Source organism: Heterocephalus glaber, unplaced genomic scaffold (assembly GCF_053883595.1).
Source record: "Heterocephalus glaber isolate CG9 unplaced genomic scaffold, H.glaber_assembly_v1.0 deba00001861, whole genome shotgun sequence".
Taxonomy (NCBI): domain Eukaryota; kingdom Metazoa; phylum Chordata; class Mammalia; order Rodentia; family Bathyergidae; genus Heterocephalus; species Heterocephalus glaber.
The window spans coordinates 377,798-396,411 of record NW_028258501.1 but is presented as its reverse complement, the minus strand read 5'-3'; the positions used below and the strand labels follow the sequence as shown (position 1 = coordinate 396,411).

The 18,614-nt window shown below is 55.6% G+C and overlaps 1 protein-coding gene across 1 annotated transcript; it reads right to left on the bottom strand.

Annotated features, from left to right (window-relative positions):
* Positions 1-8,332: 8,332 nt before the first annotated feature.
* On the bottom strand, positions 8,333-16,404 carry Dusp9 (dual specificity phosphatase 9). Its single transcript, XM_004874935.3, has 4 exons — positions 16,222-16,404; positions 11,158-11,560; positions 9,859-10,314; positions 8,333-9,739 (listed from the first exon to the last, which is right to left on the bottom strand). The coding sequence occupies exons 2-4, from the start codon at positions 11,531-11,533 to the stop codon at positions 9,429-9,431; spliced, it is 1,143 nt and encodes a 380-aa protein (XP_004874992.1). The 5' UTR covers positions 11,534-11,560; positions 16,222-16,404; the 3' UTR covers positions 8,333-9,428.
* Positions 16,405-18,614: the final 2,210 nt, after the last annotated feature.

The following is an 18,614-nucleotide window of genomic DNA, read 5'->3' as shown; positions in this document are numbered from 1 at the left end:
GGAACTCAGGGGAGAAGCTGGGCAGTGGCTGAGTTGGCACCATAGGCTGCACACCCCTTCCTGCCTGGCACTGTGTACATGGTGATCATGTTTTCCACCCAAGCCTACCTTTCCCCCGGGCACCCCTAAACCCCAGGCTGGCAAGATCAAAGGATTGTTTCAGAAATCATGAAGAACCCTAGTTTGTTCGGCTGACTGAGGGGAATCGGGAGAGGAAATAGCTGTAAATGGCATAGAGAGACCTTTCCAAGAGGGCATTGAGAAGCCACTGAAAGGTTTTAAGCAGGACAGAGATGACATCAGAATTTTGCTTTAAGAGTGCTTTCCAATTGGAGGTGGTAGCACACACCTGTCATCCCAAGCACTTTGGAGGGGAGGCTGAGGCAGGAGAATCTCCACTAGTTCAAGGCCAGCTAGAAACTATATCCTGAGACCTTGTTTCCCCACCTCCCCTCCAAAAAAGTGCTTTCCAATATTTTTTGGCCCTACCTGGCCCCTCTTGACAAACAAGATCTACACACCCGTTTCTCCAGCCCTTCTCCCTCACACCCCAGAAGGATTCTGACAGTCCTCCTTGCCCTGTGAGCCAGGTCCTGCCCCCATGGGGTCCCCCGAGTGGAGGCCCAAGGGCTTTTTGCCAGTTTTTCCATGTAGTTCTTTCACCTGTTGCCTTATGTAATTTTAAGCTATGTTATTAAGGGCATGTGAGTTGACAACTATTATATATTTCACAAAGGTTGAATATTTTATTTTATTTTTTGATTTTTTTGACACAGTGCATATGTTTATTATAGGCATGCGAAATCCATTTTCAAAATACACATCTTTCTTTCTTTCTTTTTTTTTTTTTGGTACCGGGGATCAAACTAAGGACCTTGCGCTTGCAAGGCAGGCGGCGGAACCACTGAGCTAAATCCCAGGCCCCTATACACACCTTTCATGTAACATACGGAATATTTAGAAAAATTCATAGTACACGAGGCCATAAATTTCAAAGGATGGGCTCTAATGCAATAAAGGTAGAAATCAATAATAAAAACATGGTGAGGATCCATGCTTCCCAGTGACATGTTGGGAAATGAAACATAGCTGGTACCTCCAGAGATGTCAAAACTATAATGTCTTTCCTTTGGGTCATGTTGGGATGTGCCTGGATGTCTGTCCTCTCAGAGGTTCCCCAGAATTCTTCAGTAATCTCCAATCCAAATTAACAAGAGAAGGAAAATTCACAGAAACAGAGGAGAAAATCCAAGAGGTCAATAAACACATCATGGCACATGCCTGTGATGCCAGCACTCAGGGGACCGATAAGGATTGATGCAAATTCAAGGCCAGCTTACATAGTAAGTTCAAGGCCAACCTGAACTACATGGTGACACCCTGTTTCAAAAAACCAAAAAAATGAAAACTACATCAAAGGATGCTCATTATCAGGAAGATGCAAAGTAAAATCATAAGGAGAGGCCACAAAACACCATTATTCAGATGGCAAACATGTATGTGTGAGCCCAAGTGCTGACCATAATATGGAGTAATGTCTTCCATGCAGATGCAAGGAGAATTGGAGCAACCTTAGCCCTATGCTGTGCTCTGAAGTCCATGCCCATCCTCCAAATTCCTATGCTGAAATATTTACCCTCGAGTGAGAATATTAGAAGGTAGTGCCTTTAGGGGGTGATTCGATTATGGAGGTGATGTCCCCAGGAATGGCACTACAAGCCTGAGAGAGTCCCCTTGCTTCTTGCACCATGTGAGGACACAGGAAGAAAGTGTCATTCATGAGCCAGAAATCAGGTCCTCACCAGATGTGGAATCTGCCAGCATTTTGATCTTGGACTTCTCATCCTCCAGAACCATCAGTAATAAATTTCTGGTTTCTATAAGCCCGTTGGCTTAGGGTATTTTGTTATAGCAGCCTGAATGGACTAAGACACACCGAGTTTGTAGTAACCAGCAACTCAGCTGTTTCCCTTCCAGAAAAACTCACACGTGTGCCCCAGAAAACGTGTGCAAGGATGTTCATCAGCCTCTTTACAATCACTCCATACTGGAAACCACCCAAATGGCCATCACTAGTAGAATGTGTAAATACATTGTGGTGTTTCACTGGACAAAGTGCTATGCTACACCGACGTCTCTGAATGTGTCTCAGAGATACAAGTTAAAAATGAATCCCACTCACTCCTCTGTAAACCCTTCATTGAACCTAAGACACATTCAGAATGGCACACAAATTGTTGCTGTCATCCCACATGAAGTTCCACAAAGTCAGCACACCATGTTACCAGCACCTGTATCTATTTTACTTTTGATAAAGTAATATATTACCCCATTAGGTGCCAGGGTCTTTATGGCAGGGATCACCGTGTCTTTTAATTCTTGTTCCTTTGTTTTTTGTGATTCTTGGTTTTTGAGGCAGGGTCCCAGGTTGAATATTTCATCAAACATAGTAACAGGCATTAGTATTTAGCATTGCTTTTGCCTCCCTGTCTACTTTGACTAACAGTAGTAGCACAGCTATAACTTTTTCGTCACTATTTGTCTGCTATATCTTTTTCCATCCCTTATCCTCTCAAACTTAAAAGTTTTTTCCCTGAAATGTAATTCACATAGTGTAAAATACACCCTTGAAAATGTACAGTTCAGTGGTTTTTGGGGTATGTTCGTGGAGTTTCACAACTGTCTCCACTGTCTAATTCCAGAATATTTTCATTACTCTGAAAGAAAAGCTGGTATTGTAAGCAGTGGCTTCCCATAGGCCCTCCTTAGCTCATGGCAACTACTAATCTACTTTCTCAAACTTGTGACCATCCTCCTGCCTCAACCTCCTGAGTGGTGGTACGATAGGCATACACGATGGATTTGGTTTTTAAACATTGTGTTAAGAATTTGTGTGTGTGTGTTCATGAAGGATATGGGCATGTCGTTTTTCTTGTGATATATTTGGAATGAGGGTAATCTTGAGATGGAAAGTGTCCCTACTTCTCTATTTTCTCAAACAATTTGTGACAGATTAGTATTTTTCTCTTCTTTAGTTATTTTTTGATAGAATTCATCAGCAAAGCTGTGTGGTCCTGCATTTTTGTTGTGGTAAGATTTTCAATTATTCCATTCACATGCTTGTTTCAAGTCTATTCTGATTTTGTTTGTTCGTTTCTTCTTGCTTTTGCATTTGCCAGTCAGGGGCTTTTTTTTTTTTGAGACAGGGTCTTGCTATGCGATCCTCTTGCCTCAGCCTCCTGAGTGCTGGGATGACAGGTGTGGGCCACCACATCCTAGCTTGAGTCTTTTCTAATTGCTATTATTTTTAATTGAACTGTGAGTTCTTTAGTGGTGTGTTGTTTAATCTCTAGATTTTTAGATTTCCTCAGTTAATTTATTCTGTCTCTCCTTTCTTTCTGTTGCTTTTAGTGCACTTTGACTTGTGTTGTGACCTAGGTTTAACTTTTGTTCAGATGTTCTATATCCTTGGTAATTTTCTGTGAGGCAATTGAGAGGAGAAAATTCAGATTCATTTAAGAGTCAGATATTTCAGTGCCACATTTTCAATAATTGATAAACCTAGACAGGGTCTCAGTAAGTCACTAAGTTGCCCAGGCTGGGCTCAAACATGTGATCCTCCTGCCTCAGCCTCCCAGAGTGCTGCACTAACAGGCATGTACCACCAGGCTGTCCTCTTCCTTCCTGATTGCTTTCTTTTGTGTTAAATGTTTTAGCATACCATTCTATTTCCTCTTTTTTTTAAAAAAATTTTAATTTCTTTGAGACAAGGTTTCACTATGTAGTTCAGGCTGTCCTTGAACTCACAGCAATCCTCCTCCCTCAGCCTCCTGGGTGCTGGGATGACAGGAGTGAAACACTATACCTGGCCCTCTTCATTTTTAGGTACGTATTTTGGAGTCATTTTCTTGGTGGCTTCCCTAGAGATTACACTGTACATCTCAATCACAATCTACTTCAGATTAGTATTCACTTAACTTTGGTAAAATATCAAGGCTTTGTTCCAATATGTCACTATTCTTTTTCTTCTATTTTGTGCTATGAATATTACATCTGTATAGGTTATAAACCAAGTAGTACAGTGTTATAGCTATTGCGTTTTGTGACTTTGTTTTTGTTTTGTATTTTGCAGTACTGGGGATTGAGCCTAGGACCTCTGCACTGAGATGCATCCTATGCCCTTTTAAATTTATTCTTTATCTTGAGACAGAGCCTCACTAAGTCACTAAGTCGCCCAGACTAGGCTGAAAGGCGATTTCCTGCCTCAGCCCCCAAGAGTACTAGGATGACAGGCATGTGCCACCGCACAAGGCTTAATTTTGTGTTTTGGTGTATTGGGGATAGCAGGCGCTGGAACCACTGAGCTAAATCCCTGGCCAATTTTGTGTTTTTAAAAGGATAGAAATTGCCAGTTGTGGTGGTACACACACCTGTCATCCCAGCACTCAGGAGGCTGAGGCAGAAGGATCGCCATGTGTTCAAGGGCAGCCTGAAGTACACAGTGAGACCCTGTCTCAAAAAGCCAAAAAAAAAAAAAAAAAAAAGGAAGAAGAAATGGAGAAAAATGGACTGAGATTCTCTTTTTTCAGAGCTAGGGAAGGAGCTCAGGGCCTTGTATGTGCTAGGCAAGTGCTTGGCTCCTGAGCTGTACCTCATCCCATGTGACTTTTATATTAATTTATTTATGATTTTTGATAGTCTTCATTTGTGGGGGTTTTGCTTTTGAGGCAGGGTCTGGCTATGTAGCCCAGGCTGGTCTTGAACTCACAGTGATCCTCCTGCCTCAGCCTCTGGAGTGCTGGGATGACAGGTGTGTGCCACCATGCTTGGCCTAATGTTCAATTTTTTAAGGCACAGTTGTGCTACATATAGATTTTGGGCTCTCTCTCCCTCTCTCTCTTTCTTTACTTCACTCCTTCCTTTTTCCCTGTCCTCCTTTTTTGCAGCACTGGGGATTGAGCCCAGGGCCTGTAACAGTAGATAAGTGCTCTGCTACATTTGATTCTCCCACCTCAGCCTCTTGAGTAGCTGGGTCCTAGGTGTGTGCCACCATGTTGGAGACTGTTTGGCTTTCAGCACTTTGACTCTGTTACCCTACTGCCTTCCAGCCATCACCTTTTCTTTCTTTCTTTCTTTCTTTCTTTCTTTCTTTCTTTCTTTCTTTCTTTTTTTTGGTACCAGAGATCGAACTCGGGACCTTGCCCTTGAAGGCAGGCCCCGGAACTACTGAGCTAAATCCCCGGCCTGCCACCACCTTTTTTGATGAGAATTTAAATGTCAATTTGATTCTGATTCTCTTCTACATGGATGATTTTTCTATTTAAAATCATCTTTGACTTTATTTTTGAGACAGGGTCTCGCTATATAGCCTGGGCTGGCATCAAACTCACGGTAATCTTCCTGCCTCAGCCTCCTGAGTGCCAGGACGACAGGCGTGCGCCACCACACCCGGCTAATTTCTTTTCTTTTCTTTCTTTTTTTTTTTTCCCGGCTAATTTCGAATCATTTTTCCTTAGTGCATATTCTCCAGGTAGATGATGGCTTTCACTCGAGCAGACTGCACCCCACGGCCCGTCTCTCTTCTCTGTTGTATCCCTTCTACTGTCTGGACTCCACCTGAGAGAGAGTACATACAACTGGTTTCTCTTGTGTAACTCTTCCCTGAAGTGTGCAGTCACTGGCGATTCTGCTAAGATTATTTTCTAGTTTTAAAAAATGTGCAACCCGTGAAATGTTTAGCTTGGGCTGGGGCCGCTGGTCCACACTGGTACCAGCACTCTGGGAGGCTGGGGCAGGAGGATTGAAAATCTAAGCCCAGCCTGGGTAACCTAGTAAGACTCTGTCTCCAAAAACTTGTGGGTTTCTTTTTTCTTTTTTTTTTGAGACAGTCTCACTATGTAGTATAGACTGCCTTGAACTCACTGTGTATCCCAGGCTGGCCTTGAACTCGTGGCAATCTTCCTGCCTCAGCCTGCAATGTGCTGGTGTGACACCACACTCAGTTCAAAAAAATTGTTTTTAAAAAGAGCGAGGGATGTGGCTCACTGCAAAGGCCCTGGGTTCAAACCCCAGTATTGTCGAGCTGAGCTCTTGGGCTTGTGCTTCTGGCCATCTCGGACAAGTTGCTCCTAGGATAGTGCCAAACTCACCGAGCCCTTGGTGCCAGGGCAGAGGAGTTGCCAGAAGAGACGGGCACAGCCCAGGCCAGGTGCCACCCCCTTCTGCTGGCCCCTGTACCTTCCACTGCCTTACAGATCCAAAAGGCTTCTCTTAGCAAGTTTGTTTATTTGTTTGTTTGTTTGAGACAGGGTCTCACTATGTAGCCCAGGCTGGCCTGGAACTCATGGCGATCCTCCTACCAGCCTCCGAGCTGATGACAGGTGTGTGCCAGCACACCTGGCTGATTTCATCAATGTTGTCCGGCTTTCGAGTTGCTTTTTAAGGTAGACTGCCAGGATCGGAATTTGGCCATAGCAGGTGTCTTGTCCTTTCCATCTCATTTTTGTCCCGCCTTTTGTTGGATCTCTTGTAAATAGTTTAGAGCTGGCTGCTTCAAAATCCTGTCTTTATTTTGCTTGGTAATGGCTGGCTGTAGTTCTGACATGTTGTATTTTCTACATATTTAAGTGTTTCTGATTCTTTGTTTTCCCCTCTTGACTTTTTGGATTAGAGGAAATTTTCCTTCATTGTTTGATTTCTCCAGTGGTCTATTTATATCCCTGTAGTAGTCACTCTGGAAAATGTAAGTGCTCACTCATCCTAAACAAGCTTGAAATGAAGCAATATCAAGATGGCCATGAGAGTGCATGCCTCTCATCCCAGCACTGGGAAGGCTGAGGCAGGAGGATCTCTGAGAGTTCGAGGCCAGCCTGGACCACATAGCGATACCTTGTCTGAAAAAAAAGAAAAGCCCCCCCACCCCAGTGCAGTTCCTGTTTCTGGTTTCCAGTGCCCCAACCCCCCTACTAGGAATCGAACTCAGGACTTTGAGCTTGCCAGGCAGGCGAAGCACGGCTGAGCTACATCCCTGGCCATGGTGTAATATAATTTCACAGTGTGCTATCTTAGCAGAATTGAGATACAGCTCTCTGTTGTTTTGTTTTGGCTTTTTGACTTTTTGTTTGTTTGTTTGTTTGGTTACTGGGGATTGAACTCGGGACCTTGTGCTTGTGAGGCAGGTGGCAGCACTGAGCTAAATCCCCGGCCCATTTTGTTTTTTTTTTGAGACAGGGTCTCGCTATGTAGCCCAGGCTGGCCTGGAACTCAAAGTGATCCTCCTGCCTCAGCGTCAACCTCCCGAGTGCTGGGATGGCAGGCGTGCACCACGGCTGGCTCCTTGCACACTTGTGCTTCTGCTCATTACACAGCTCAGAGTGCTCTAGCGGGACCGTGTGCAGCTAGCACGGGCAGCGCCGCTCGTGACGGGGGTACTCACCTTGGCTGGGCCTTGTATGGAGCTGTCACACTAAGTAAAATCTGTGTGTAAGAGAATTGGGAAAGAAATCAGACACCCAAGCTTAAATACCGCGTGGGTTCTCCTATATGAGAAACCCAAAGTTTAAATAAAAGAGCAAAATAAAAGATGATAGTAGGAAATGGGGAGGAGAACCAAGAGATTGAGATGTACATGTGCATGGACCAACTCCCCACGAGGAATGGAGTCACTACGTACTGCAGACAGGGGCTAAGGAAAGTGGGAATTTAGAGAAGATCATATAAGGGCTGGGGATTTAGCTCAGTGGCACCACACCTGCCTCAAAAAAGATCATACAGGCTGGGTATGGTGGGGCACACCTGTCATTCCAACACTCAGGAGGCTGAGGCAGGACGACTGCCGAGAGTTCAAGGCCAGCTTGGGTTCCACAGCGAGACCCTGTCTCAAAAAAAAGGCCTCACTTCTGTGGGGTGATCTATTTGTCCTCTGAGGCTGTCACAAGTTGTCACAGTGGGCTCCTGGGCTTCTGGACTCAGGGAGCCTCCTGGTTGTCACCTTGGAGCCTTCTCTCATTCTCTCAACAACTCAGTCATTGGGTCACACGGTTTGGTTTTTGGAGACAGGGTCTCACTATGCAGTTCAGGCTGGCTTCGAACCCACCGTGCTGCCTTGTCACTGTGGTGGAGGATGACAGCTTCGCAGTCCCTCCAGTGACAGTGAGGACAAGGCCCCAGCAGTGCCCAAGTGTAGGAGATGCAGGTCCTGTCTGTCACTTCAGGAGGCCTTGCGACCTCCACGGGGCTCTCCTGCCCCTGCGTGGGGCCTTTGCAGCCCACATGCCACACTCCACAAACCAGACCTGCCAAGGAGCTCAGGAAGCAGCCTGCCTCAGTTCAGTATCTTAAATAAACCGTTTATTCAGGAGGAACAACTAAGCAATCATGTTGTGGATTACAAAAACAAGCACAGCCCTAATCCAGGTTCAAGGGTGACAAGGGACCACCAGCCTCAGGCTGGGCATGGCTGCAATGCGTGACCCTGTGTCTGCAGTTTGGCTCCTTCCCAACCCACAGCAGCCACGCAAGCCCCAGAGCCATGATCGAGGCCTTCATCCTTCCTCCTCCCTGTCTTTGCCTGGGAGCCCCTCTCCTGGGGTGGTCCCAAAGGGCTCCAGGGGTCCCTTCACAGCTTCTGGGAGAGGAGGACAGACAGTCAGGGCACCAGATGTGTGGCCGGGCACCTGTTCAGTGGCTCCTAGGCCAGAAGCCACCCAGAGAGGCTGTCCCTGTGGATGCCGGACCAACATCAATCTCTGGGCCCAAAATTTCCCAGGAGGCCCAAGCCTAGGTCACACAAGCAGGGAAGGCCTACACTGGTGGCTGCAAAGAGCCCTTCCCCACAAGTTGCTGCAGACCACCAGCCAAGTGCCTGTGGCAGGGGACAGGGAGCCACCCGGGGGGGATCTGTGAAGGTCCCCGAAGGTGGAGCAGAAGGTCAGCAGCTTCATGTATACTGTGGGCTGAGCAGTAGCAGGGACAGCGGCCATCAGTTAAAGAAGGGACAGTTAGGTGAGTCTGCGGCCTGACTCTGGTCTACAGCACAGGGCCTCTGGCCTCTGGCCACTGGGGACTGGGAAAGGACTGGGAGCATGTCCCTGGGGCAGAGGAGGTGGTACAGACAGCCACTTGGAATGGTCCCTCGGCTAGGGAGCTCCCCAAGAGGGGAGTAACAGTCGCAGAAGAGGCAGGTGCTGGAGCGTGAGGGACAGGCCAGTGGCCCCAGCTGGCCCCTAGGCACATTTCATGGGGTTCCCACAGCTGTCCCGAGTGGGCAAGGGGGCTCCGCTGTGCCACCCGCGTGAGGTATTGAGCTCTCCCCCCTCCCGCCCCTCCCCCCCCCCCGTAGCTGCGCCCTCCCCTCCCCCGCCCCCCGTCTGGTGACTGAGCGTCACTGGCTGGGTTGGGTGGGCAGCAGCCTGCGGCCCCGTAAGGCCTTATGTAGGATCCAGCTCGAAGACCCCATCACTGGTGGGAGTGGTGAAGAAGGACGGGGGGTCAGAGGCGGCAGAGCCCTGGCCGCGCATGCGCCGTTCCTCCAGGCGCAGGCTGCTCTCGAAGTCCAGCAGCTGCCCCATGAAGTTGAAATTGGGCGAGATGTTTGACTTCTTCCTCTTCACCAGGTCGTAGGCGTCGTTGAGGGACAGGTGGAGCTTCTGCATGAGGTAGGCCACGGTGACGGTGACAGAGCGGCTGACCCCTGCCAGGCAGTGGACGAGCACCCCGCAGTTCTGGGACAAGGCCTCATCTAGGCAGGGCAGCGTGGGGTTGGTGACCCGAGTGAGGCCACGCCAGCTAGGTGGCCCTGGGAAGGGGAAGGGTCAGGCCAGGCTGGGGTGGTGGCGAGGGGGCATGAATGGGACTCACCGATGAATGTAATGGCCTCCGGAAAGAACTGGGACAGGTTCTGGCTCCAGTGGTCCGAGATGGGGATCTGCTTGTAGTGAAAGTCACCGTTCTTCTCGAAGAGGTTCGGGAGGTTGGGGGTTACATTGAGGATGTAGCGGATGCCCAGCTTGGCCAGGCTCTCCAGGTTGGCCGAATCCTGAGCACTGCCCAGGTAGAGGTTGGGCAGGATCTGGACTGGGAAGGAGGGCAGCAGCCCCATGGGTGGGGGCGTGGTGCCCTCCGAATCCAGGCCACAGCTCATGGAGTCTCGGTCGGCCTCGGCGTCAGCGTCGGAGCAGTCAGAGGCCAGGCACAGGCTGCCCAGCCCCACCACGGGCACTGGGCTGGGCACTGGCACCAGGCTGGAGCCCCCACAACTGCTGAGGCTAGTCTCACACAGGTGGGGGCACTCGGCCTGGAACCGGCTGAAACCACCTGTGGGGGGAGAGGGTCCTGCTGCAGACCACCAGCCGAGTGCCTGTGGCGGGGGGGCCAGGGAGCCACCCGGGGGGATGTGTGAAGGTCCCCGAAGGTGGAGCAGAAGGCCAGCAGCTTCATGTACGCTGTGGGCTGAGCAGTAGCAGGGACAGCGGCCGTCAGTTAAAGAAGGGACAGTTAGGCGAGTCTGCGGCCTGACTCTGGTCTACAGCACAGGGCCTCTGGCCTCGGGCTGCAGCTGGCGGCAGCAAGCCTGGCACTTTCTACATTTCCCTGTCCCCAGTGCAGCCCTAGGAACCTTCCTGGTGAGGACCGACTGACGGAGCTGCATGTGGGAGGGATGGCCCTGTGGGTTGCTGGGAACCTTGAGCCTGTGCTGGGCCCTGGGGAGAGGCTTGTGGGCTCGGCAAGGAGCTGAAAGCCTGTGGCAGCCGCCTTCTCTGACGGCCCGTTTGTCCTTCCTGCTCTTGGCCCCTCGGCCTGCATGGCTTGACCAGGAGTCCTCTGGAGACTGATCTCCCACTGCAGCCGGCCCAACTCTGCCACTACTATGTAGCCCCAGCTGCCTTCAAACTTGCTGGGATCCTCCTGCCTCAGCCTCCTGAGTGCTCGATGCTACTTTGCTCTTGAGCATCCTGTGACCTGCACAGGCCAGCCAGGTTCTGCAGCTTGGGGGTGAAGTGCCTGCCCGAGGTCACACTCCAGCTCCCTCCCCTCAAAGCAGCTGGGCCCGCAACGGGGAGGGAGTGGCACCCACACGTCCACTCTAGCTGCAGAGAGGTGGGGCTCCCAGGGTCAGCCGAGCATGCGCCCCTAGTCCCGCCTGCTGCCCTCACCTACCCTGGAGGTAGTACGCCAGGTAGCCTTCCTCGCGCAGCTTCTGCAGCAGGGTGACCAGCACCGAGTCAGCCTCCCACTCCTCGGCCTCCTCAGCCTCGGCCTCCCCGCGCCGGCGCCGGCCCCCGCCCTGGTCGTACAGCAGCACGGGTGCAGGGGGCGGCGGCTGCAGCGGCGGCCCAGGCAGCAGAGCGCGCACCGACAGGCTCCCCCTCCGCAGGCGGCGCAGCAGCAGCGTGGGCAGCGCCACGCTCAGAGCCCCGCCGATGCGCGCTGATTCGTACAGCTCGCGGCTGCGACAGTCTAGGAGCAGCAGGCGCGGCCTCGGAGGCGCCAGCTCGCGGCGTAGCCAAAGGCACGAGCGGCCCAGGCCCTCCATGAGTGCACGTCGGACGGACGGCAGGCGCTGCGGAGAGAGGGGAGGCGCGACGCGGGTGAGCGTGGGGTGCGCGGGGCTCTGGCCACTCGTGTTCCCCCAGGAGGCGGGCACTCGGGGCCCCGCGGGATCACTGCTTGCGCGCTGCCCACGGGGAGGACACGCGGCGAGGCACCCTAAGAGAAAGTCCTGGGCGCCTGTCCTGCTCCTCCTCCGGGTGGGGAGGCACGGGACTGCCCTTTGGAGGCTCTCACACTGCTGGTGATCGCTCCTTAAGTGCGAGCCTCCGACTTTAGGGGTGTGTGCAGTGAGGGAACGGGGTTCAGGGATGGCGGGTCTGGGGAACAGAGGGGCGCCCAGGTGAGGGGCCGACCTGGCTCCAGTCCTCCCTTGCCCCCAAGCACAAAGGGAGAGACCTGGCTCGAGATCGGGCGGCAGGCGGCCGCGTGTGGACGTCCTGGCCACAGCTACTGCGATGGCAGGGTGCGGGCGCCCTCCCTGGAGGGAGTCCGAGAGGGCCGGAGGGGCTCCCACGTGGAAGTCGAGCCTCGGGCCGTGCGTCTGGCGGCGCGACCCAGTTTCCACCCTGGGTGCCCTGGCCCGACGGGAGTAGCAGCCTCGGGGGGCGGGGCGGGGCGGGGCGGGGCGGGCTCGGGGGCTGGCCAGCCAACGGGCGCAAGCCAGAGGGTCGGGTGGGCCCCTCGAGTGGCCGGGTGAGCTGGAGCTTCACCGAGGCGCGACAGGGTCAGGCCAGAGGCCAAGGGCAGGTTGGGGGCCCAGCAGGGGACCAGTTGCAGCTACTCTGGCCGGAGCCGGCTTGGTCCTTGGTAGGGGGAGGGGATGGGGGACACTAAGGCCCAGTGTCCCTGGTCCAGAAGTGGCTTCTGGCAAGTCACTCAGCCATCCTGGACCATTGCAAGCCCCTGCCGGGACTTTGGTGGCCTCAGCCGAGCCTCTATGGGATGCCATGGAAATGGCACTGACATCCTGAAGGAGAATTAGAAAGCTCCTGCTGCCTTGGGGCCCAGAGCTTTGCCCAAAGCTGGCACAGGGCAGCTCCCAAGCACCCTACCCCAGTCCTGCTTCCTGTGCACAGGCTGGGCTAAGGGGACCCAGCGGTTCTGAGCGGCCTGCCCCACGCTGGGAACTCCGCTCTGTCACACTGTGCCCTTCCTTCCCTCTGCTCCACTGGCCCCCTCCATCCCAGCACTCTCTGCTGCCCCTGTGCTGGCTGTGGGCTCGCATGCCCCCTGTCTTGGCTCACTCACTGGCACAGCCTGAGTGTCTCACCCACCCTCCTCCGTGTCCTGTCCTATGTGACGCCACGTATTCAACAGAGGCTGGTGGCTTCCATGCTGTCCCTGGGCACAGGTGATGGACAGTAGGGGCACATGGGGTCCCCGCTTGTCTGGCACTCCCAGTCCAGCAGGACAGATGGACAATAAGCTAAGACACCAAGCGAGATACTGGGGTGATAAATGCTCAGTCAGACAATGAAAGGAGGAACAGGGGAGGCTTCTAGAAATTCCATCTGGCTATGAGTCCCTTTTTCTGCCCGAAGCCCAACAAAGCAAATAACAGTGTTGAAGGAAAACATATGACAGATAAGATAAAGCTCATACAAAATAATCAAAAGGTTAAGACCCTGCAGATAAAGACTCAGGGATTTAAGAAGAGCACATGCTGCATGAAGGAAGGAATGTTATGGCGTCAAACGTGTTTGCAGGAAGCTTTAGTTCCAGGCATGGCAGGAAATCCAACCCAAGACTGAGATGGAGGGAGGGGAGGAGCGGGGAAGGGGAAGTGAGAAGAATGAAGATGTGTTCTATGCATGTAGCAGCTCCCCACGGGGAACATAATCATCAAGCACTGCAAACCACTAATAAAAATTAAAACTAGGTAACAGCAACAAAGAAGGTAACTTAGCAGAGCACTCTCCAGCCCTCCCAGTGTGAGACTGGCACCCTGTCCTGTGGCTGGGTTCTTACCCTGGTGGCCCTTCTGGAAATGAACCTGGCAGTGTGCACCAAGGTAGATGGAAAAGCCATCCCTGAAGCCACTTCTGGGAACATCGGGAGGACTCAAGGAAAGCAAGTGCATGTATGCATAGGGACGGGATCACAAGAGGAGCTTTCCAGGGGGTGGGAATCGCCAAGCCACCAGAAGTACAGCGCTCGGGATGGCTGCAGGCCACCTGCGTGTCCCAACCCATCCCAACCCGCAGCTACCTGAGACACCTGCAGTGAGGCTAGGGGACGAAGTGCTACAGAGCCACCTCCTTGCTGCCTCCTGAGTCACAGGTAGCAGGTTCACCTTTGGCCGGCATGAAGGGCTCCAGGCACCTGGGCTCTTTCTCCAGGCACTGCCCACCTTGAGCCAGCCAGCTCTGGTGGCCCAAGGGGGACAGCCCGTTCCCTTCCTCAGCACACTCCTAGAAGAGCCGCTCCCGGCCTGGCTCCACAGTGGCAGAGGCAGAGACTGGCTGCCACTTGGTCTCGGGCACCCAGCCCGGGGGCTGTGGCTGCGGGCAGGATGTTGGGGCTGGGCAGGGGTTGTGGCTGGTGGGGAGCCGGAGAGGTGCATCCCACCCACACTGTCGTGGGGGCACGAGTGCCTGGAGAGAGAATCGCTGGCAGGCATGGCGAGGCTGGGTGCCCGCCTGCTCTCTGGAGAGGGCTTCCGGAAAGAAGAGACTGGAGCTGGGCTGGGGATGTGGCTGGGGAGGGAGGCCAGCTCCCCTCCGCGGTGGGGAAGGAAAGGGAAGCCCAGGAGCCTCTAGCCCACGTTGCCTAGAACCTGTGTGGTCCCCTGCATCTGGCTCCCACCGCGTGCCACAAGGCGCGCGGGAGTGAGGGTGAGGGGCACCCAGTCTCCAAAGTCGCTGCTCGGTGCCTGGCGCCTGCGGTGTCCGCAGCGCCAGCAACAGGACAAACGGGAACCTGTTGCCACCTCCGCACTGCAGGCCCCAGTGCCGCCAAGACCCTGCCCCCACCCGGGTCCCCCGCGGCGACCGCGGCGCTCTGGCCCCGCCCCTGGCCACTCCCCGGGCAGGCGGCCACGCGCCCCGGCCTCTCCTGGCCCCCTACGGCGGGCGGAGCCAGGCCGCGCGCTCGCGGATCGCCGCAGGATGGGCGCTGCGCCCACCGCCGTGCCGCCGGGCGCCCAGGCCTCCGCCCCCTGGAAGCCTCCCGGACGACACCGCCTGCAGGCCCCGCGCGCGCCGCGTGCGCTCGGTGGTCCCTGTGCCTCCCGAGAGCGCCCCCTCCAACACCGTTCCTGCCGGGCCGAGTGGCAGCATTTCGGCTGTCACGGCCTGCCCAGTCACATGGCCAGGAGCGCAACTCCCAGCGACAGCGTTCCTGCCAAATCCAGTGTCTTTTCCACCAAATCCACTTTCCGCTGGGGATGGCTCTCTGCTTTTCCGGGTCGGGCTCTTTGCGGGACTGGGGGTTCCTCCAAGGCAGGAACCGGCACGTGCTGACCCCAGCCCCCAGTGCAGGGCCTGGCACGCGCCCGCCCGGAGGTGCTCGCAGAAGAAATGCTCATTAACAGCCAAGACAGGAATGAATGAAACCAATTGTTGCCTGGCGAGCCCAGGACAGTGCCTCTCCTGCTTTTCCCTCCTGCCATCACTCTCTCCTCCCAGACACACACAAGCGCACGTGCATGCACGCCCCCACCCCCACCCTCGGAGACAGGGACACAGACGGTGCGCGAGGGCTCCAGCCCTCTCGGAACCAAAGCACTACGTGCGTGCCCGCAGTGGGTACCCAGGTGGTCCCAGCTGGGCCTCCATTTCACTGCCTGCCTCTCTGTGCCCCCCAAATGGAGCCCCTCGATTCCACATCTAAGTGCCATACCTTGGGCCCTAAGTGCCTCCTTTCTCTTAGGTGAGAGGTCGCCCCCGTCCCTGGGAGTCGCAGGGTCTGTTTGGGGAGGCCCTTGGCGGGCCCCAGGCTGGGAAGCCGCTGTGAAGGACGGCCAAAGGTGCCTAGCAGGGATGCCACCAAACACTGCAGCCTTTGGAGCCTGCGTGCCCGGTGCTGGGGGAGCGGTGGGAGGGACACAGCCACGAGGTTGGGGTGTCCAGGACTACTCTCTCAGGGTGGGGCGGGAGGCTGGGAGCCTTTCAGGGGAGCAGGTGCGCGCATGTTGGGGTGTAGGAGTGCATGCGGGGCTGTGGGGCTGCCTGCCAGCAGATGGGGAGTGTCCGCCGCTGGGGTGTGGGTTTGCTAGGCCCTGGCTCCTGGGGGGCGGGAGGGCTGCAGTGTCTCTGGGCAGATGGGGAGTTGGAGACTGGGGGCACGCGAGGGGAGCCCTGTCAGCGCAGAAATCGCAGGGCTGGCAGCGTGTGCGCGCCTGGGCGTGCACTGGGGCGTGGCTGGGGCCGGGATGGGTGTCGGTGTGAGTTGGGGACAGTGGCGAGGGATATGTACTCCAGCGACCTGGTGCGTGGTTTGCCCACACACGAGTGTGCCGCTGGTGGAAGCAGCAGGGGCTGTGGGAGGTGCACGGCAGGGTGCGGGGATTCGAGGTGGTGGGGCCGAGTGGGTCCGCAAGGGCGCGAGCTTCGGCCCCAGAGGTGTGCGCTGGCAGCACTTTGGGGGTGCAGGGCAGAGGAACGCACGTCGCGGGGCAGCCAGGCCGCGTGGGGGTGGGGTGGGGTCCGGGGCGCCGCGCGCTCAGCTCACCTCCACTGGGCTCAGCTCCCAGCCCCAGCTCCGAGCGTCGCGGCAGGGAAGTTTCCGAAGCTTAGGCGGCGGGAAGCGCCACCGCCACTGCCGAACACCAGCAGAGCCTCAGGCGGCGGCCTCGCCTGGAGCCTAGGGGCCGACACCGCCGCCGCTGCCGAGGGAAACTCCAAATCCCGCCTCCGCCGCCGCCGCCTCCTCCCCTCCCGTCGCGGTCTTCTCCGCCCCCTGCCCAGGAGGGGCAGTGTCGCCGGAGGCGCGGGGAGGGGCCGCGGCCTGGCCGGCGTCGGCCCCTCGCCTTCCTCCCACCTGCCAGCCTCCGGGCCCCGCTCCCTGCGCGCCTGTCCCGGCCCCTGGTGGCGCTGCTGCGGAGTGGGGTGGGGGCACCCCCGACCTAGGCTGAACCTGAGCTAGAACCCATCTTCGTTGCTGCTTGCAGCAAAGGTGAAGGGGTCCACCAAGGACCGGGGACAGCTTGGACACCGGGGCCGCCTCCCGCACCCAGAGCGGAGAGGGTGTAGTGGTCTACGATGCTGCCCCCCCCTCCTGCGCAGTCTCATTGCCCTATGTCAGATTTTAGCTAATAGCAATAGCATGGGAGCCCCAGTGCCTGGAAGGGAGGGGTAGAGCCAGGACACCGTGGGAGGGGCCTGGAGCCCGGGGGGGGGGGGGGACACTGCGGTTCAGGCCCCAGGGTCTACCTGCTTTTCTCCACACCCGAAGGCACTGGCATCCCTTGGGGGCCTCATTTCCCCTCCCCCCTCTGGAAGACCAAGGACATGCTCTTCCCGGGGGGTACCTGTGGCAGCGGCACTGACTGGGGAGTTGCCCTGACCTTAGGCTGAGTGTGGGCACAGCTCGGGGACAGTGGGGACACAGGGGACCCGTTGTGGGGGAGGGAGGCATGGTCTGTCCCAAGCAGTGGCCAGTGGCACCGGCTGCCCCTAGCTGACTTCTCTGCCCAGGGAGAGGGCAGGCAGGGCTGGGGTGCCAGCAGCCTGGAAGGAGCAGCAGCCTGGCCGTGTCTGTGGCAGCTAATTCTCCTGAGTCATTAACCCTGGAGAAGAGAGGATGGCGGTGGCTTTGTCCAGTGCCAAGTCCTGTCTCATCCCTGACCCTCAAATGCCTGTGCATTTGGGGAGACCCCGTGATCTCAACCACTCCCCCCACCTTGGGCCTGCATGCCTCTCTTCACCTTTTCTTCCTTTTTTGTTTGCTTTTTTGAGACAGCGTCTCACCGCCCTGTATTCCAGGCTGTCCTTGAACTCGCTGTGATCCTCCTGCCTGCCTCAGCCTCCAGAGTGCTGGGATGACAGGCATGTGCCACCATGCCCAGCCCCTCTTCATCTTTCCACCTTCAACCTCAGCTCAGCTTCTCTCCGAGGAACTCACAAATGCTTTCCCTGCTGCAGAGCCCAGACCTGTCCACCTGCACAGTGAACCCCACCGTGGGCTCTTCCCCTTCTTGTGAGCTGTTGACAGTCTGCACTGCCAATTCCAAAGTTACGGGATCTTTCCTAAGATGTAGACACCGGAGAAGAGCTGCACCTCAAAACATAGCACCATTTGTTTTTGTCTGTGGACACATGACAATGCAGGCACAATGCCATGGGGCTCACTCTGGCCTCTGGGGTTTCTGGGCCCATTGGCAGAGGATGCATGCAGCTGCTTGTGTGGCCTGGGAACCCAGTTGGGCCGTGGCAAAGGCTCTCAGTATTGTGACTCAGAGTTTCTAGATAGGTGCCCTGCCTGTGAACTTAGAAGGTGTGGGGAAGAGGGCCCTGTCATTCCCGGGGACTGGTTTTGGTAGCCAGGCCCAGCCTGAGCCCTGTCAGGGCTGGGGCGGTTGTGTGTGTGTGTGTATGTGTATGTGCAGAAACTTCTTGAAGGAGACTTGAGTGCAAGTTGCTGTCATTGACTTGACCAAGGGCACAGCTGGGCTTCCACATCTGAAGCAACCAGGTCCTATCTGCTGTGGAGCGAAACCTCAGGGCGAGGTGGCTGATGAGTTTGGCCTTCACCCTCTCGATGTCATCACCCCTGAGTCCATTCCACGGCTCCCTTCCACCCAGAAGCCTAAGGCCACCTTCCCAAACCCCCAGGGGCTTTCCAGAGACCCTGCAGGTGCCAGAGAGCAAAGTGGCCTTGACCTCACCCTGACACCTGTCGATGTGGCCCTTTGGCTGAGGACCTCCTTGGGGACAGGCATGGCAAAGGGGCACGGGGTGTCCACACTGGTCAGCGACGCGGGCTCCTCAGTGCCTGGTGCTGCCTCTCCAAGCCCTGGGCCCAGTCCTTGGGCCTCCTATGCAGAGACTGTGCCCACACTGGGTGCTGGCACTTGTGTGCCACACGCCTGGGACTTTCTTTCTAGACAGCCAACAAGTTCAACA

What these genes read in the sequence shown, in the direction of transcription:
- Dusp9 (XM_004874935.3), bottom strand. Translation starts at nt 11,533, where the DNA reads ATGGAGGGCCTGGGCCGCTCGTGCCTTTGGCTACGCCGCGAGCTGGCG. An exon ending in CCTGGCGTACTACCTCCAGG is followed by an intron (nt 10,315 to 11,157) that starts GTAGGTGAGGGC and finishes CTCCCCCCACAG; the next exon opens with GTGGTTTCAGCCGGTTCCAG. An exon ending in GGAGGCCATTACATTCATCG is followed by an intron (nt 9,740 to 9,858) that starts GTGAGTCCCATT and finishes TGCCCTGCCTAG; the next exon opens with ATGAGGCCTTGTCCCAGAAC.